The sequence below is a fragment of the Pseudopipra pipra genome, chromosome 1 (assembly GCF_036250125.1).
Source record: "Pseudopipra pipra isolate bDixPip1 chromosome 1, bDixPip1.hap1, whole genome shotgun sequence".
NCBI classification, from domain to species: Eukaryota; Metazoa; Chordata; class Aves; order Passeriformes; family Pipridae; genus Pseudopipra; species Pseudopipra pipra.
This window is the reverse complement of record NC_087549.1, coordinates 89,140,853-89,157,777: the sequence shown is the minus strand read 5'-3', so window position 1 is coordinate 89,157,777 and position 16,925 is coordinate 89,140,853. Positions and strand designations below refer to the sequence as shown.

Genomic DNA, 16,925 nt, shown 5'->3' with positions numbered 1-16,925 from the left:
TTGAGTTCCTTAATCTGTTTGGACAGGACAGCCTGTAGCTAATTCTGGCATAAGGCTAAGGAGTACAGAGTTGCATGCTGAATTCTGCATCTCCTGTAAAGGTAGGCTGACTGTGTGTTTCATTGACTTGAGCTATATTTTGTGTTTTCAGACAACAGAGGCAAAAGGTAGAGACAATGCTATTACTCAGCATTCAGTGGTTTGTTTGTGTGTTGGCATTTGGGTTATGGTGAGTAAATGGTACAGTGATAGGTCGTTAGTTTTTTCCTAGACTTGCATAAATAAGTGGATGACTACAGTGAGTTTGCCCGAGTGCCTTAACGTCAGTTTTTAGGATTGTGTCCAAAGTGCAGCCAGTGCTTGGCTGGAATTTAGGATTTGTGCATAGGACCTATGGCAGCTGGCCTTCATCTGACACACTGGTGATGGTATTGTGTATAATGAAACCTGGGGTTCAGATTCAAGTTTGGATCAGGATTCAAATTAAGATTTACATATATTCAAAGATGATCATTCAGCATTGCTCAGTGTGAATTCTTTTCCGAATGATAACTCAGGTTTAGTCTTTTACACCAATGCACGTGAACTCTATACTTCTCTCTGCAGGCCTTGTAAAACTGAAGAATAAACTTAACTCTTCAGCAATTACCATGTCTAAGAATTATGGGAACTTCAGAGCAAGATATCCAAGTACATTTATAACAATTCAGTTTACCTTAGTGAAGAATGAAGTGGTTATCTCGCTGCTTCACCTCCCTTCTTCACTAACTTTTTAAGAAATCCTGCTTTCACTACCAATCCAAAATAGTGTTGAGACCCTAGGTTTACCATGGCACCCTGTGCAAAATTTGGGTTTCTATGTTATCCAAAACTTAAACTGTGCCTTTGTTACAGATCAGGAAGCTGCTACTGTCTGCAAATTCAGAGTAAGGAGTTCCATCAGAATACACCAGCCTTAAACACACTTCTCTTGTTCTATGGAATAATGACAGTAATCTTAGCTCTTCAGTCTCTGCTTACTCTAACCCTAATCGTACAGTAGGTACTTTCTGTGATTTGAAGGATTTAAAGGAACTCGTGACAATCAAGTATTCTATTTAAAGAACACATACAGTTCTGGAGGGGTAGTTTGATACAAATAGTAGTGTCTCTTTTCTAAAATCTTGGAAAATTATGTAGTTTCCTTTTTTTGTTTATTTTATTTTAAGGATCTATGTGAGAATGACCATGTTCTTGTGTCTCTTATACTTCATATCTGGATCTCAAAGTAGCTGTAGTTTGGGGGAGACCAGTGAATATCCTGCTCCGTTATGAGAAGCATTCACCAACATAAAGCAATCTGGAAGAAGATTTCTCTTAAGAAAATCAAAGAGCATAGAATCCTTTAATAAAGCAGAAGACACTGAGAATTTCATAAGCTTTTGGCTATCCGAGTCTTAAAAGAAATGAACCGTTACACAATTATGAAACAACTAGGTGATGGCACCTATGGCAGTGTGTTGATGGGGAAGAGCAACGAGTCAGGAGAACTTGTGGCTATCAAAAGGTATGTAGCACCTCAATTCAGTAAAGGTACTTGCAAAATCTTAAAGATTTTCACTTCTAACTTTATTGTTGCCTTTCATTTGTGTAGGATAGAAAAAATGTCCCTTTTTAAAAGGAACTTAACAAAATTATTTTTTTAAATTAAGGTGTTTAATAGGATGCTTGTGAGTCAGACTTCAGCTAATATCAATAGAGAGACACATCAGTTTAAGTTACTGATTTATCTTGGCTTATAAGATTGCATGCTGTTTTGTTCAGTTTGAATATGCTTTCTTCTAAGAATGTTGTTAGGCTAACACCAAAGGAGAAGCAAAACTGAATGTGCAGTTGATTAATTAGGGAGCTTATTTATATGACTTGTAAGAATACCAGTCTTAATGGGCAGATTTAAAATACCTTCCAACCCCCTAATCTTTGTAAATACTGCATTAAGTTTCATGTGTTGCTACAGTGATAAATAACAGCAACAATCTGGTCAGGTAAATAAAGGCTGTCTCCTTGGATCTAATGAAGTTGTGTTATGTGTAATCATGAGCTTTGTCATACTTGCCTTAAAAGATGATTCCAAAACAACAATTTATTAGAGGAATAGGGAAGTTCCACGTGAAATTCCTAGGGAATTGCAAGCAGAATATAAAGCATAAATTGAAATACCAGAAATTGTATCTTGCTGAGACTCTTTTTCCTTATTCATGGATTTACTGCACTAAGTTAATTGTAATATAATTTACTGACTTTCTCTTTAAGAATTTCTGAGAATTTCAGGTTTCTCCATATCTTGCTAGTACTGTTACTGAAGTTAATATTAATCTAACCTAAAGAAAACAAAATCTCCAGTTGATCATTTTTATTATTTTTTGCAAAAGGAACAACATTTTGTGTGAAGTGTTTTTCATTCTCATGATTTCAGGATGTGGAATTCTTTTGTGTGATTTTTAAGTTTGGGATTTGAGAGGGGACAGTTTTGGTTGAAGATAGTTTTATTTTGAATGAAAATCTTGGGTTTAAATCTCTTTGCTTTAGGTGCTAGAACTTTACAGAAACACAGCAGTGACATTCACAACCCTGTCCCAAGATCTGAGCAAAACCAAATATCCATATCTGGATGTATGCAAGACATACAAATAAATGTATTACACTGTTATGTACAACAATTAGTTTAGAGGCATATGTATGTATAATGTTGCCTGAAAAAAATGAAACTTTTTTTTTTTGTAATTAATACCTTGGAACAGATTTGTAAAATGACTGGTCAAGTTAGATGCTTAATTATAATGGTAAGCAGTCCAGACACCTTGCAGATTTTAAAAGTATAATTTTCTTGTTTCCCTAGAATGTGCAACTTAGGCATAAGGATGTGATTTTCCATGTTTTACATACAGTGTCATCATTGCTTACCATATTATTAAGAGCACAACTCCAGTAATACAAAGGGATTTTGTGTCCCTTATACTTTGGAGTAACATGGTCTCTGGCTGTACTTCTCTAAAAGTATGTTTTGAGTGTTTGATGATTAATCACTGCAAATTTATAGCAATTCTAAGTGTTGAGCTGGTTTTTAATAATATTGCTGATGGGTATACTTGAATGATTTAAATTGAGGTCAAAATACAGGTAATGCTGCACTTAGGAAATAACAGGTTTGGGTTTTTTATTCTAAAAGCATTCTGTACTGTTCACTGAAAATATTTTATCTCGGAATTGTATTTCAGAATGAAAAGAAAGTTCTATTCATGGGATGAATGTATGAATTTGAGAGAAGTCAAGGTAAAGTTGTGAACAGACCATGTTTAAAAATAAGTGTCTTGTTAGGCTTGCATGAAGGAAAGGGGCAGCTGCAATGTCCAAGCATAAGGCCAAACTCTTTAAATGGTGACAGATTTCACAAAACCATGGGCTGCTCTTACTTTTAGAGGTCCTGCTGCTTTGTGGAATACCCTACTATTCTCAAGCAGTGGCCATGTCTCACAGCCAAGCCTCTTGTCTCTGAGAGAAGATAAAGAAATTGGTTTTGTATGCGTATATTCCTGTGGCTGACTATCCTGCTCTTTCATTTTATTTGCAGATTTCTAGGTATATCTCCATTCTTTATATCTTGCATTTGGGGCATTTGTAGAAAACACTGGGATATTTGGCTAGCCAAGTGATAGAATAACACTTGAAATCCTGGGCTTAAATTCCGTATTTTGGGCATCTGGGCATTTTCTCTATATACAAAACTCCCGAACAAAGGAGTTTAGATTTAACTTATTGGAGGTTTCGCATAATCAGTATATCCAAAAACTACATCCATAAGAAAATCCTTGTTCATTAAAGTCTCATGCCAAAAAGGAAAAAAAAATGAATGCTGGGTTTTTATTCAGTTCAGTGAGCAAGAGCTGTTACAGCTTCAGATCTGTCTTTCATTGTAGGGAATTAGGTTTTTATGCTAATCTTCGCTCCAGCTCTGATGTAATCCCTACAAATAGGTTTAAAGTACTATTAATGTAGTTGTTGGTTTTATTTTGAAATTAAACTGCTATTTTGTTGTTCTTTGAAACAGAGATAAGTATGAGATAAAAATGAGATAAGTAACAGTATCAGATGAACATGTTTTGTGTATTCTGTACTAGAAACTTACATGTTAAAAATTTAGTTCTGATAAGGAATCAAGGTCACCGTGGAGTTATCTGAAGCCATGTTTTGCTCTGTTACAGTCTCTGAAGAAGCTAAACCATGCCAATGTAATAAAATTGAAAGAAGTCATACGAGAAAATGACCACCTTTACTTTGTATTTGAATATATGAAGGAAAATCTCTATCAGTTAATGAAGGATAGGTATGTCTTTTTTCACAGAACAAGCAATGTGCTATCATGCTTTATTTAATGATTCTCATACTACCTTGAAGACCACATTGGAATTTCTGGTTTTGGCTCTTCTTGCAGCCCTGTTGATGTTAACAGGAGTTGCTGCACCTGCTTATCTGAGGGTAGAATTCTGCATTGCTCTGTGTCACAAGATTGCATATTTTAATGCTTTTGGAAATAAGTTTGATCAGTTGTTAACATGATAGTTTGCATGCCTTTGTGTAGACTCATGAGAAAAATTCCAAATACTTTTTTTTTCTTTAATAACCTTCACTTTAATGTATGAAGGATTGGATAAGCACTGTCTGTTCGACTTTTGCTCATGGGTTTGGCTTAATGTGGGGATGCTTATGTGCGTGTACATGCTTAAAACCAACCTATATATAGGTTAACACTGATATTGCAATCTTGGACAAACAGTACGTAGCAAGACTTGCAAGGTGGACTTTGGAATAGAATCTGTCTTTGCAGTAACATCTTTCTTTGCAGAATGCTTTTGCCTTTAATGTGTGTTTCCTTCAGACTTTGTCATGCACTTTTACCTCCTAATGTGCCGAGCTCTTGGGCTGATGTCCTGCGATAGCTGCTAGCGATACTAGCACAGAGTTACTTTGCAGCTGAGCAGCACTGCTTTCAATCAGGGTTCCCTTAAGGGTACCACTGGGTGACACCCCTACCAACAGTGCTCACTGTGTGATGTGTGCCTTGCTGCGTTACTGTGCATTCCATGTTCACCTGGTCAAGCACACTGCCAGCCAGCCAGCTTCTACAGAGGGATAGGATCATGAACCTCTCAGCAGAGAAGTTCCTCTGCAGCACTTACAGTGAGTGAAACTAAGGTCTGGTAGAGTTTTGAAGTGAGCTAGCTGAATATGTCTTATTTTTGTGCACAAGACTTGATGTGTCATGCAAAATGAAGAAATGGGCGTGTTCTGAAGATACATTATTTTTTCTTAATTACATGAAGTTGTTACTCTGTTTCTTCACAGAAACAAGTTGTTCCCTGAGTCAGTCATCAGAAACATGATGTATCAGATATTACAAGGGCTGGCTTTTATCCACAAACATGGTAGGTTTCATACTAGAGTTCAACTGTGTTGCACTTTTTTTTAGAAAAGAAGATCGTGCGTAGAAATAACATGAATAAAAATATCTAGCAAAGGCTATTAATTATCTCTAATAAAGTATTCTTATCTGTTTCAACTATGGTGCAGTTTTAAACCATGCCTTGTTACTCTTTGTTTTCCTGTAATTGGATTTTCCTCTTTCTTTTGGAAAGCATTGGATGTTGTTCATACAATGTTCAGTAGTTCTTTCTACCTTAGGTACTAGATGAATAAACAAACTGTAGAAACTTTTATGCTGTGCTATACTAAACAATTCTGCTTCCTCAGAAAGATCTAATCAAGGAGCATTGATACATCAATACTTTTGTGTTCCGATATTATAACTAATAGGATACCCTACATATAAAAAATACTAATATAACTTGTTCATTGAGAAATTCAAACAATATCCTTATTAAATACAATCTGAATTTATTTTAATACAATCTGAATATATTTTAATAGATGGGATGTTTCTAGGAATTACAGGCACGGTCTAAATTAGAGGTGCAGTGTGCTCACAACAATAGAAAGTTTCACAGAGTTTGCAAACCTCTTAATTAGCTGAAAATGAAATAAGAAACCATGTTCCCAGTGAAGTCTGATTGACTTTCATGTACCCCGATAAGGCCTGTTGATGAATTCAAATAAATAATTAGTTCTGTTCAGTATTATCAAATACCCAGAAATTGCCATTTTCTTGTCTTTCTGATCAAGATCATATACTGTTCTCTGATTGTTAGCATCCTCTTTTTCTTCCCCATTTCTCCATGAAATCAATGAGAAAATTAGATTTTAAGAAAGACTTCAAATTTTAAGGTATGATATTAATATTTTGATTTGACCACATTTGGGGATAAGAGTATGATAAATTTTGATTTCATTGTAATAGTTTCAGCCAGCTTCTTACAGTGGTTTTCAATTTGTGCATTCAGAAGTTGAATGCTTTATTCTAGTAAGTGAATTTCCAACAAGTTAATGTATAATATAACAAATTGTGTGTTCCAATTAATTAGTAGAATTGATTTGCTTAGCAACTTAACCACTGCCCAACTATAGAGGTGCTCAAGCCAATAGCAAGCACTGAAGAAACTTTATGTGCCTCATTACTGATAATTAGTGTTCCTGAGCAGAATTTGCATCTCTTTTATATGTCTGTATCTCCAAGTTGTTGTCAGAATGATAAGTAACTAATTAAAAAATCATTCAAGGAATTTTATGAATCAAGTGTGTCAGATGCTCAATTTTTCCATTATCCAAAACTGAAAAAGCAGTTGTAGCTTTTGCAAAAGATTTCATTCTGAAATTGGTTTGGTGCACAAACTGATGTTTCTGCAATAGCCAATTCATTTTCCTTAGTGTGCTCATGACTGTTTACATTTGTTAATTTAAGAACACTTGGTGTAATATTCACTGGAGGGAAAATGTGTGTACTTGTTGGGGGAGGGCTACAATTCTTTTATGTTGAATTTATATTAAAAAAAAAAAATAAAGAAAAAAAAGACAGGAAATGACTATATTCTTCTAAAACATCCCAAAGTAAATATTGGATTATTCTATTAGAAGGTGCTGCTTAAGAAGTGATTACATGATGATTTGCCATTCTTTTTTGTCTGATCCTCTACAGGATTTTTTCATAGAGATATGAAGCCTGAAAACCTTCTCTGTATTGGGCCAGAACTTGTGAAAATAGCGGACTTTGGTTTGGCTAGAGAACTAAGATCTCAGCCACCTTACACAGATTATGTTTCTACCAGGTGGTAAGTATATTAAGAATTTAATACATTAGCTTAACTAATTACCTTTCTATTACCGCTTTAATTTATCTGTTATTTCCTTCCATCTTTATAGGTACCGTGCTCCTGAAGTTTTGCTGAGATCATCTATCTACAGCTCACCTATTGATATGTGGGCAGTTGGCAGCATAATGGCTGAATTATACACACTAAGACCTCTTTTCCCAGGCACAAGTGAAGTAGATGAAATCTTCAAAATTTGCCAAGTACTGGGGACTCCAAAGAAGGTGAGACTTAAAAAGACTCTCACAGTTGTATTTTTAAAACAAACAAACAAATTTTTACAAAACATTGTGTTATCTATATTTCAGAACCTACATATTAAATTATTGGTTTAGTAAGTTTCCTGAGGCTTAAGGTTTTCTCAACCATATTTCATTTAAGCTTCCGTTATGGCATGTAATGCTAGTCCTTTGTTGTATATTAGCATCTGTTGTGTATCATACCATTATGTGTAGCCTTGTTCTCCTCTGATGAAAGCCAGATAAAATTGTTTAATTTAGTTATTTAAAGCTATTCATATTGGAAAGCAAATCAGAAGTCTCCCAGGATTTCATTTGCCACAGCCAATTTGCTTTCCTTTCCTGAAAGTGCAGTTTTTCTGTGGTGGCACCCAGAATTTAGAGCTAGTAGAAGATATGATAAATAAGACAAATTATGCTTTTCTTTTGAATTTGATCTCAAACACAGATATCTCATAAATATGATTAGCAATAAGAAGTAATGGAGGGAAAATGTGCAGTCTTTTAGAGAGGAAACAATGTTTTTCAGTTACTTTCTGGATGGGATAAATACTATTTTAAATTACAAGGAAGGTTTGTTTAGGGCATATTAAAATGTATGCAATTATATCTATTTTAGTTTAAAAGTTCTTTTAGCAAATGAGTATGTGAACATGCAAGAAAAGGATAAGCTTACCTTCAAAATTTTGAATAAACTGAAAAAAAGACCATATACAATTAAATAATTTTGGAGACAGGTAAGAAATGGCAGATGTCTGTCAGTACTTTATGGATGCAAACAGATCTTGGTGACATAACTGACTGACCAGAGTCTCTAGATCTGGGAAAACCTAAGGGTGGGAGAGAAAAATCAGTTTCATTAGTTTTCTACTGATATAAAATATAGTATAACTCTTGTCTAGTAATGGAGCTGTTATCAATAGAGAAGGAACTGAAAACATAAAACAGAAATAGGTTAAGCTTAGCTAGGAACATGAAGAGCTTGGAAGTGGTGGGAAGACATCCAAGAGAACATACTGAGAAACAGGTGCAAACTCATGACAGAGCAGAGGATAAAAGGTCAAGTGGAGAGTTACAGATGGTATGTTGTGGAAGAGAAACTTGACTCTAGAAGACTAAGTGAAAATTGGTATGATGTGTAAAACAGTGCTTGCCATGACACAGTTATGCATCAAAATAATGCGGAATATGAGTGGTATTTTAGGAGTTGTGTTTTCAAATGCAGATGTGAAGTTTCTTAAGCGGATCACAAGTCTAGGATACTAAGAAGAACATTTTGATGTATATTAAGAATATCTGTGAAAGAGAGTAACCTTCTAGCTTCTGGAACATTTTCAATGTATAGCATAAACAGCATAGAATTCTGGAAGTGCAGGGAAAGGTTTTCATTTTGTAGAGCAATAGCTGAGCAGCACTGAGCTGACCGCTGTGTTTTTTCTCTAACCTTACAAGTAGTTAACAGAAGCAAATTATGACTGTTTAGAGTGTCATTCCCTGACTAGGAAGCTTATTGCTTGGGAAAGCAGGGAGCATTACCAGCTGAGTATTTCAGAGAAAACTGTAGCCTCCAATAAAGACCCTAGGGGTTAGAGACAGCGTAAGTCAGCCCTCTGGGATCAGGAAGCTGTAATTAGTTCCTTTGCACCCCTGTCATCTGCTGGGCAGACTTGGGAATTTTCTCTCCTTACCACAATGCAAAAGGCATTCTTCAGAGAGATCACTGTGTAAGAGGAGTACTTAAAGATTATTATAGGAATTATCACAACAAATAATGCATTTGTTTCAAGTGAAGTACTGTTCTGCATTCTGAAAAACAGAAGTAGTTATTTTAATAGTGTGATTTTGCAGATAGTTTTACAAATAGTATTTTTTTCAGACACAAATTTTGATTAATTCCATTATCCCACAATAAGGAATTACAGAAATTATGCACAATAGTTCCTTCCAGTTTGCATTCCTGTGTTTAAGCCCATGATACCATACTAATGACTTCTGTGAATTTGGGTGTTTTAAATAGTGACAGGCAACTATTTTGTTTTATTTTATAAATTACAATGCTTTATTTATTTTATAAATAAATTGCACCATTCAAGTACTGGCAGTGATGGTGCACTTCTAAATTTATTTTTTTTTAATAAAAATATATTTTTCATTTTTGCTCTTATACTGTTTTCACCCAATCCCTATACTTCACCAGTTCAACATTCAGCCCTTGGTACTTCATTGTAAACTGTTCCTTTATCACTACTTCTAGAAGACAGAATGTCACCAAATCCAATAAAGGAGGACAGTGCAGTGGAGGAGGAAAGAAGCTTTCTCCATTAATTTAAATGAACAAACTACTCTCTGAGGTGGAATAGGAAGTCACTTGAAGTCTTGAGACTTATTTTAACCAGATGTGGTTTATAATTATATTTGAGTTCTTCAGTCACCATGGGCTGTGCTAACAGAGCTAATACTGTTGTACATAAAAAGATGAGTAATAGCTAACATGGTATCTTAAGACTAAATTCTATCAAATCAATCCAATTTGCCCTCTAGCAGAGTAATAGGCTTGGTGGATAGAGGAAAAGCACTAATATCCTACATTGTCTTCAGGAAGGCTTCTGATGCTGTTCCTCACATTTTCATCAGCATATATATATACAAACTGTACAAGTGCATACCTGTTTTGAAGGCCTTCTTCAGAGAGTAAACTTCACTGGTTCTCATTCAAAATGAAAGATAGATTGAATAGAACTCATGAGTGGTTCTGCATCTGATTAAATTTTTGAAATTGAATTGAAGTCCTTGGGGTGGAATAGATTTTACTTCTTAAGTTGGTAGATAGGCTGAGAAGGATTGAGAATGTTAGAAAATAAGATTAGAATTTAGAGGGTTTTTAAAATAAAACTAGAGATGTAGCTTTAAAGAAATTTCTTCAGTAATGTGTTGAGTGCTGTACTTAGGCAGGAATAATCAGTTACATAAATATCTGTGGATAACTATCCAGCTAACACATCTGTAGAAGAGGCCATAGGAGATATATAGTGTATTTTATGTCAACAATATTTTGTTGCAATAAAGACAAATACCGTAGCAGTGTGTAGAGAAAGGAATATTGCTTATGGACATATGAACTAATCTTTCTGTTTCACTTGCTATATTACATCCAGTTTAAAGTTTCCCTTTTCAAGAGAGAAAGATCAGAGTCTAGAGAAGAAATAAAACTTTACAAGCCTAGACCCAGGAATTGTTTGGGTTTCTCTAGCCTATACAAAGGAGTACTGGAAGAAAAGGAGAAGAAATACATCTTCTAATGTATAAAAAAGCTGTTCTAGAGGGAAGAAAGAAGTAGTACTTCTTGGTATCTATGGATGATGCACTCTCTTGTCCTTCAGGTAGAATGTTTCCAAGTGTGGTATTCATAACAATGGTTCCACCTTTACCTACAGGAGACCTTGAGAAGGATTGCCAGAAACTGGAAGCTGATGTTGCATTCGCTAGTGTTGTAATAATTGTAATGGACAATAGGAATGCCTGTTTCTGGCTACTTAGCAAGGAGCCATGCAAACCAAGCATGACTCAAGCTGCATTCATTTTGATGTAATACTTCAAAGATACATAGTCTTTGTTCTTTTTTAGTATTAATTTTTCTTTCCTTTAAAACAGAGTGACTGGCCAGAAGGATACCACCTTGCTTCTGCCATGAATTTCCGTTTCCCACAATGTGTCCCTATAAGCCTAAAAACTCTCATCCCAAATGCAAGCAATGAAGCAATACAGCTTATGAGTGACATGCTAAACTGGAATCCAAAGAAGAGGCCTACAGCAAGTCAGGTCTGAGCACATGAATAATTAAGTATAAGGCTGAATTTTCTTGCATTGCTAAAAAATTGTAGATACAGAAAGCATTTGGTTCTCATACTACTGATGGCCACAGAAACATCTCCTCACTTTGAACACTTGGGTGGGAATGAGATTGAGTGGTGAGGAGAAAAAGTTCTAAACCTGGCTCAGCAGACATCATAAACTCTTCAGTTATTTCTGCAGTGTTGTCTTCTGTATTGGCATATTTTAAAACTCTCTCCATACAGGATAGAGAAAAAGCTGAACCACAGGTTTCCTCAGTTGTGTTCTATAAGTCACTTCTGTTACCTTTGTTTTCCTCCCCCATCTGTGCAAAGGGTGTTATTGAAAATTACGCTTTGCTTTCTGTGAAGCTGCAGATGGAATACAGTATGGAAGAGCTAAGGATTATTTTTACTTGGAGGTGGAATGTAAATTGTACTAAGTGATAAGGAAAGAACTTTGTGAAGAACATACCAATAGATCACAAAGGTCACAGTTTTTCTCCAAGTTGATTTGAAGAAAACATATTTCAAGTACCAAAGATGGTTACATTCTGTGGATTTATTTTTTTTAAATCCATACTTAATGCAATCCTATTTAGAAGTATAGGAAGGAAGTATAGAGGAAATTGGGAAAGAAAAGACATTGCAAGTTGGATGTAATGTAAGTGATTCAGAAGTGGTTAAATAGATGGTACTAAATACAGCAACCATTTCTATCCACTTTATAAAGCATAACTATTGTACAGCCACTGAGATCTATCTGTAGTCCAGTACTCTACACAAAACACTGTATGGTGCCTTATAAAAGCAAATAACCAGCTTTTACACAAGTGAGTTATCAAGGAAGCAGCTGCAGCAGTTGTGTAATCCACAGTCAAAACAAAGAGTTTAATGCATATACATGGTAATGTGTAAAAAGGCAGCAATTCTTGAGTGCAGCTGAGGCAAAACACCTCTTTGAGAACTAACAAAGAGTAGGATCCTACCCAGAAGGAGTAGCAGAATGTGCTGTTTTGACATAGAAGGAGGTGTGCTACTAAAGTGTGTCCATGCTCTGCATCCAGTGGTGGACATGAAAAGGTCAGAGTAAAAGGATGAAATAAACATCTGCCTTAAGACAGATATTGTAGTTTCCTAATGAACACCATGAAGACACAGCAAGCACAGCAAATGTATTTTAAAGCAAAACAAAAGCTGGTGATAAGAAAAATGAGGGAGAAACTTTGCTCATTAACATTCTGTAATTGTAAAACCCATACATGGCAATCATCTCACTTCTGTTTCTTTCTTGGTTTTGTTTGTTTTGTTTTGTGGGTATTTTTGTTTGTTTGTTTGCTTTTTGTTGGGTTTTTTTTTTGAGGGGTTGCTTGTGGGGATTTGTTTTGTTTGAGCGGTTTTCTTATGTGGGGTTTTTTGCTTCTGTTTGTTTTTGTTGGGGTTTTTTTGTTTGGTTTGATTTTTTTAATTAAAAAACCCCAGACTGTTCCTTGAGTTGCCAAAACATACTCAGCAGTGGAAACATGTAATAAAGCATGTGGTAAAGGTAGTGGAGACTACTTGTTTTAAAACTGAGATTTGTTACTGCATGAATTTAGAATGGTGTTGAATGTAAAACACACCACAAAGCACAGACTCCACAAAACCTAGCAGTAAAAGAGGGAAAGAAAGGACATGACTGCTGTAACATGCACAATTGGATCCGTCTTACTAAGTTATGATGGGAAGACTTTGAAACACAGAACTGCCAGTTATCAATACACACTGTTTACATATGATCTCATTATGCATCCATCCTGCATCTGTGCAGGATTTGCTTGCTTAAATGTTTCAGAAACCTGCTTAGATCCTTGCTGAAGTTACCAAAATCAACTTTTTGAAGTAAAATTAGTATGTTATATCTTCTTCTCCAGGCTTTGAAGTATCCTTACTTTCAAGTTGGCCAAATTTTAGGACCTCCTCCACAGTATCTGGAGAAGCAGACTCCTATTAAACCGGTTCAGCCAACAGAGCCAAAGCCAGCTTTTCCTAAACTGGAAGCTATATCCAAGCCAGAACCTCTGTCTTCACCTGATTTACCTGACAAAACAGAGCCACAGCCCCTGCCAAAGGTTAACCACCAGCCTCTCCAGCAAATTCAGTTGCCTCAGAATACAGCTAACCAGCAAGTACCAAAACAGCAGCAGCCACAGGCACAACCATTTTTTCCAATTATCAACAAAAATTCATCACCTGTAAGTTGTCTTTAATAACCACTTAGATGGTTTTATTAAAAGTTCTTAGTATATTCAACCAGGTGATCACTTGTCCTACATTTTATTAGAGGAAATACAAATAGATAACTAGGGACTAATAGAGGATATGCCAGGTCGCTTCCTAAAATTTGGCAGCCAGTCAGAAGAAAAGATTGCTTGTAACAACAATGTGTATTCATTTATAATAGGCCTTACTGACATGCTTATGCAGTAATGTAGTTATAACAGCTATGTCTTATTGACCTTTGAGAAATAATAGAGAAGTGGAAAGGGAGAACTTCTCTTGCCTCATGCAGGAAAATACCCAAGAAGGTTTATCCAATTCCTAACCTTACAAGAATTTAACAATTAATATTTTTTTGTAAAATGAATAGTAAACTTTGGTTTGTAATCTTCATTTTGCTTTTGGGTTGTACTCACTGAACTGCAGTATAAACCATGTTAAAAGTAAAAGGTATTCAGAAAATACTGGAAAGCAAATGGGAGTCAGATGAAAGGATAGTTTTTAAATTTAGTCATTTCATCAGAAGAGAATGTTAAAGAAAGGCCTGACAAGCTTCTTTTATTTGCTGTACTTACTTTGGGGCCACAGCAGTGTTCTGCACCATTGTATTCTATTTCTCGAAGATTCATCTACCACTGTTTAGAGCACAAGTTCAACAAGATACCGGCAGTAGAGGCTGAACACAGAACTGGATCTGCAAATAGAATGTTAACCTCACTACTTTAGGTAGACTTGGGCAATTTAAGGATGAGAGTCCAAAAGAACTATACTCAAAATACATGCTGGCATTATTGTTATGGTTTGTACTTAAAGTCATTCTGAGACTATGACCAAAACAGGCACAACGTAACGAGAAAAATTCCCTCAAAGTCTTTAACCAGTATTCAGAAAGTAAACTAGATACAAAATATAAAATTTTAGAATGGAATTAAAGGTTGTTTGTTTTTTTTTATTTAAAATAGAAACAAGCAGCTAGTGGCCCTCTGAATGTTGCGCTAGGTCCTAAAAGCTGCAGAAGACGATGGGGTCAGACTTTGGTAAAGGCTATGGATAGCTGGGATGACTTGGATGACCCTGAACTTGGAATGTCATGTTCAAAGAAGCCTAGCATTGCATTGTTAAAAGAAAAGAAAAACAAGGAATTTATTTTTAGGTAGGTCCTACAATTATGAAATCGTATTTTCTTTTAGCAAACAGTCCAGTAGATTTATAGATTGATTAAGACAAGTCTGCGAAAATTCAAGTCACCCAAATTCCGCAAGAATGCCAAAAGCTGTATGAGCAGACCAGCTTTGGGTGTGGTGTTGATTTGGTGCTAGCAGTATCAAATTTGCTTTCAGGCACTACATGGTTTAGGTGTTTCTTGTGTTATTAAGAAAATGTCTGTCTTACTAAAATCAGACATACTAACATAATTTCCTTCGTCAGTTAAGTGATACTGTGCTCCCCATTTGCTCTTATTCTGTACTGTTGGATACACTCATTTCTTCCAATACCAGGTCAAATGCTCATGAGGTATTAGATTTGGGTGTTACTTTTTGGAAATAGACTCTGCTGATGAAAGTGGGATAACTGAAGAGCACCCTATTCTTCAGGCTAAGGTCAGCTTGTGGTATTCTGAGATGGAGGTGTTGGTCACATTGTTTGAAAATTTTGATTTTTTCAGTGTGCCAGAACCAAAGCCTTCATGCTATATCCAGCCAGGAGCAGAAAATAAGGTTCTGATGAGAAATGATTCTGGAAGATCAAATACATCAGCAAAACAGTACTATCTAAGACAATCAAGATATCTACCTGGTAAGGTTAAAAGTCAATACATATAGAAAATACAAGGTGGGCACAATCTACATACAGTACATTTAAACTTTGGATTTCTCATTGGATAATTTTACTGTTCATAACCAGGCTAAATTTTCAAGCTTTAGACTAAATGCCTTTCCCAGAACATATCACAATTGATGCAGAAGTTCATGGCTATGTAAACGTGGCTTGTACACCATAAAAGTTCACAGGACCTCTTATGACCAGTAACATAAAAAATCCTCAGTAATATAAATCCAACGTCTCTGGGACTACTAGGACTATATCCTGATTGACCTATAAGCAAGTGTGTCTGAGGACTGAAGAAACTACATATATTCTCTTCATCAGGAACCATAGTGATAGGACAAAGAGTAATGGGTTCAAACTGAAAGAGGAGAAATTTAAATTAGATATATAGAAGAAATTCTTTACTATGAGGGTGGTGAGGCACTGGAACAGGTTGCCAAGAGAAGTTGTGGGTGCCCCATATCTGGCAGTGTTCAAGGCCAGGTTGGATGGGGCTCTGAGCAACCTGATCTAGTGAGAGGTGTCTCTGCCCATGGCAGCGGTGTGGGAATTAGAAAATCTTTAAGGTCCCTTCCAACTCAAACAATTCTATGATTTTATACATATATAATGCATATTTATCAGTTTTGCAGTGTCAGGAGGTTGGAGGTCTTTACACAGTTAGCCTTCTTTGTAGGAAGTGTTTAGAAATATCAGCCACTGGCACTGGTAGGAATTCACACATTCACTTCCCCTCCCCGGGTATCTTTAAAAATAGATAACTTAGTCTAAATCTGGGTGCTTTTATCAGGAAAATAACATGAAATTATGTAATTGCTAGAAATGAGAACGGAAAGGAGGGGAAAGCAAAGAGAATGTTTCCTTCAATAAGTATTCTAAATATATACTATAATCAAATTATTTTCTTGGTGTCACTTAGTGTCATTTATTTGTTACCATGATGCTTTGTACAATTCCAGTAAGCATATCATGACTTCTGCTGTAATCCACATGTGAGAATTTAGGTGGCTCACAAAGGAATTCTTCATTGTCAGGCAAGTTGTTTTGTTACAACGTATCATTAATTTGTCAGGAATTCATTAGGGCAGTGATGACTTCTGAATATGAAATCACTTCCTGAATGTTAAATAGGATGCCCAAAGGCTCAAGAGTTTAAGTCCAAAAGAAAAGAAAAAGAAAAATATAAAGGGCGAGGACCTTCCCTATCTAAAGGTAACACAAATGGAAGGTTCATCTATATTTCTTATCTTCTTTTAAGCATGATTCTAGTGTCTCTCTGGTTTTCAGTTAGAAAGGCATAGATGTAAAAAATAATTAATTTCAAGATTTAAGGGAATAATAGCTCCAAGGAGCATATTTGTTATTTATACATATTACTTTAGTTCTGTAACCAGCAGATCTGGGAGCTGCTTTCAGGCGGTGTAATCCCCTTAAGTCTTGTAATGCTCCTAACATGCGAAGTAACAAGA

The 16,925-nt window shown here is 35.7% G+C and overlaps 1 protein-coding gene across 13 annotated transcripts in view; it reads left to right on the top strand.

Moving 5' to 3' along the window:
* MAK (male germ cell associated kinase) overlaps nt 1-16,925 on the top strand; it is a 29,870-nt gene that overhangs the window by 4,587 nt on the left and 8,358 nt on the right. For 8 of the 13 annotated variants that reach the window (XR_010432627.1, XR_010432628.1, XM_064664180.1 and 5 more), the window contains exons 2-12: nt 1,209-1,546; nt 3,258-3,312; nt 4,242-4,363; nt 5,383-5,462; nt 7,127-7,259; nt 7,351-7,522; nt 11,189-11,356; nt 13,281-13,601; nt 14,589-14,779; nt 15,293-15,423; nt 16,588-16,668. Coding sequence is in view for 11 of the 13 variants with exons in the window: in XM_064664180.1 (XP_064520250.1) it covers nt 1,446-1,546; nt 3,258-3,312; nt 4,242-4,363; nt 5,383-5,462; nt 7,127-7,259; nt 7,351-7,522; nt 11,189-11,356; nt 13,281-13,601; nt 14,589-14,779; nt 15,293-15,423; nt 16,588-16,668 (1,555 nt within the window). In the remaining 2 variants the exon portion in view is untranslated. The remainder of the gene's footprint in view (nt 1-1,208; nt 1,547-3,257; nt 3,313-4,241; nt 4,364-5,382; nt 5,463-7,126; nt 7,260-7,350; nt 7,523-11,188; nt 11,357-13,280; nt 13,602-14,588; nt 14,780-15,292; nt 15,424-16,587; nt 16,669-16,925) is intronic. The other 5 variants (XM_064664199.1, XM_064664219.1, XM_064664264.1 and 2 more) reach the window with 3 other exon arrangements.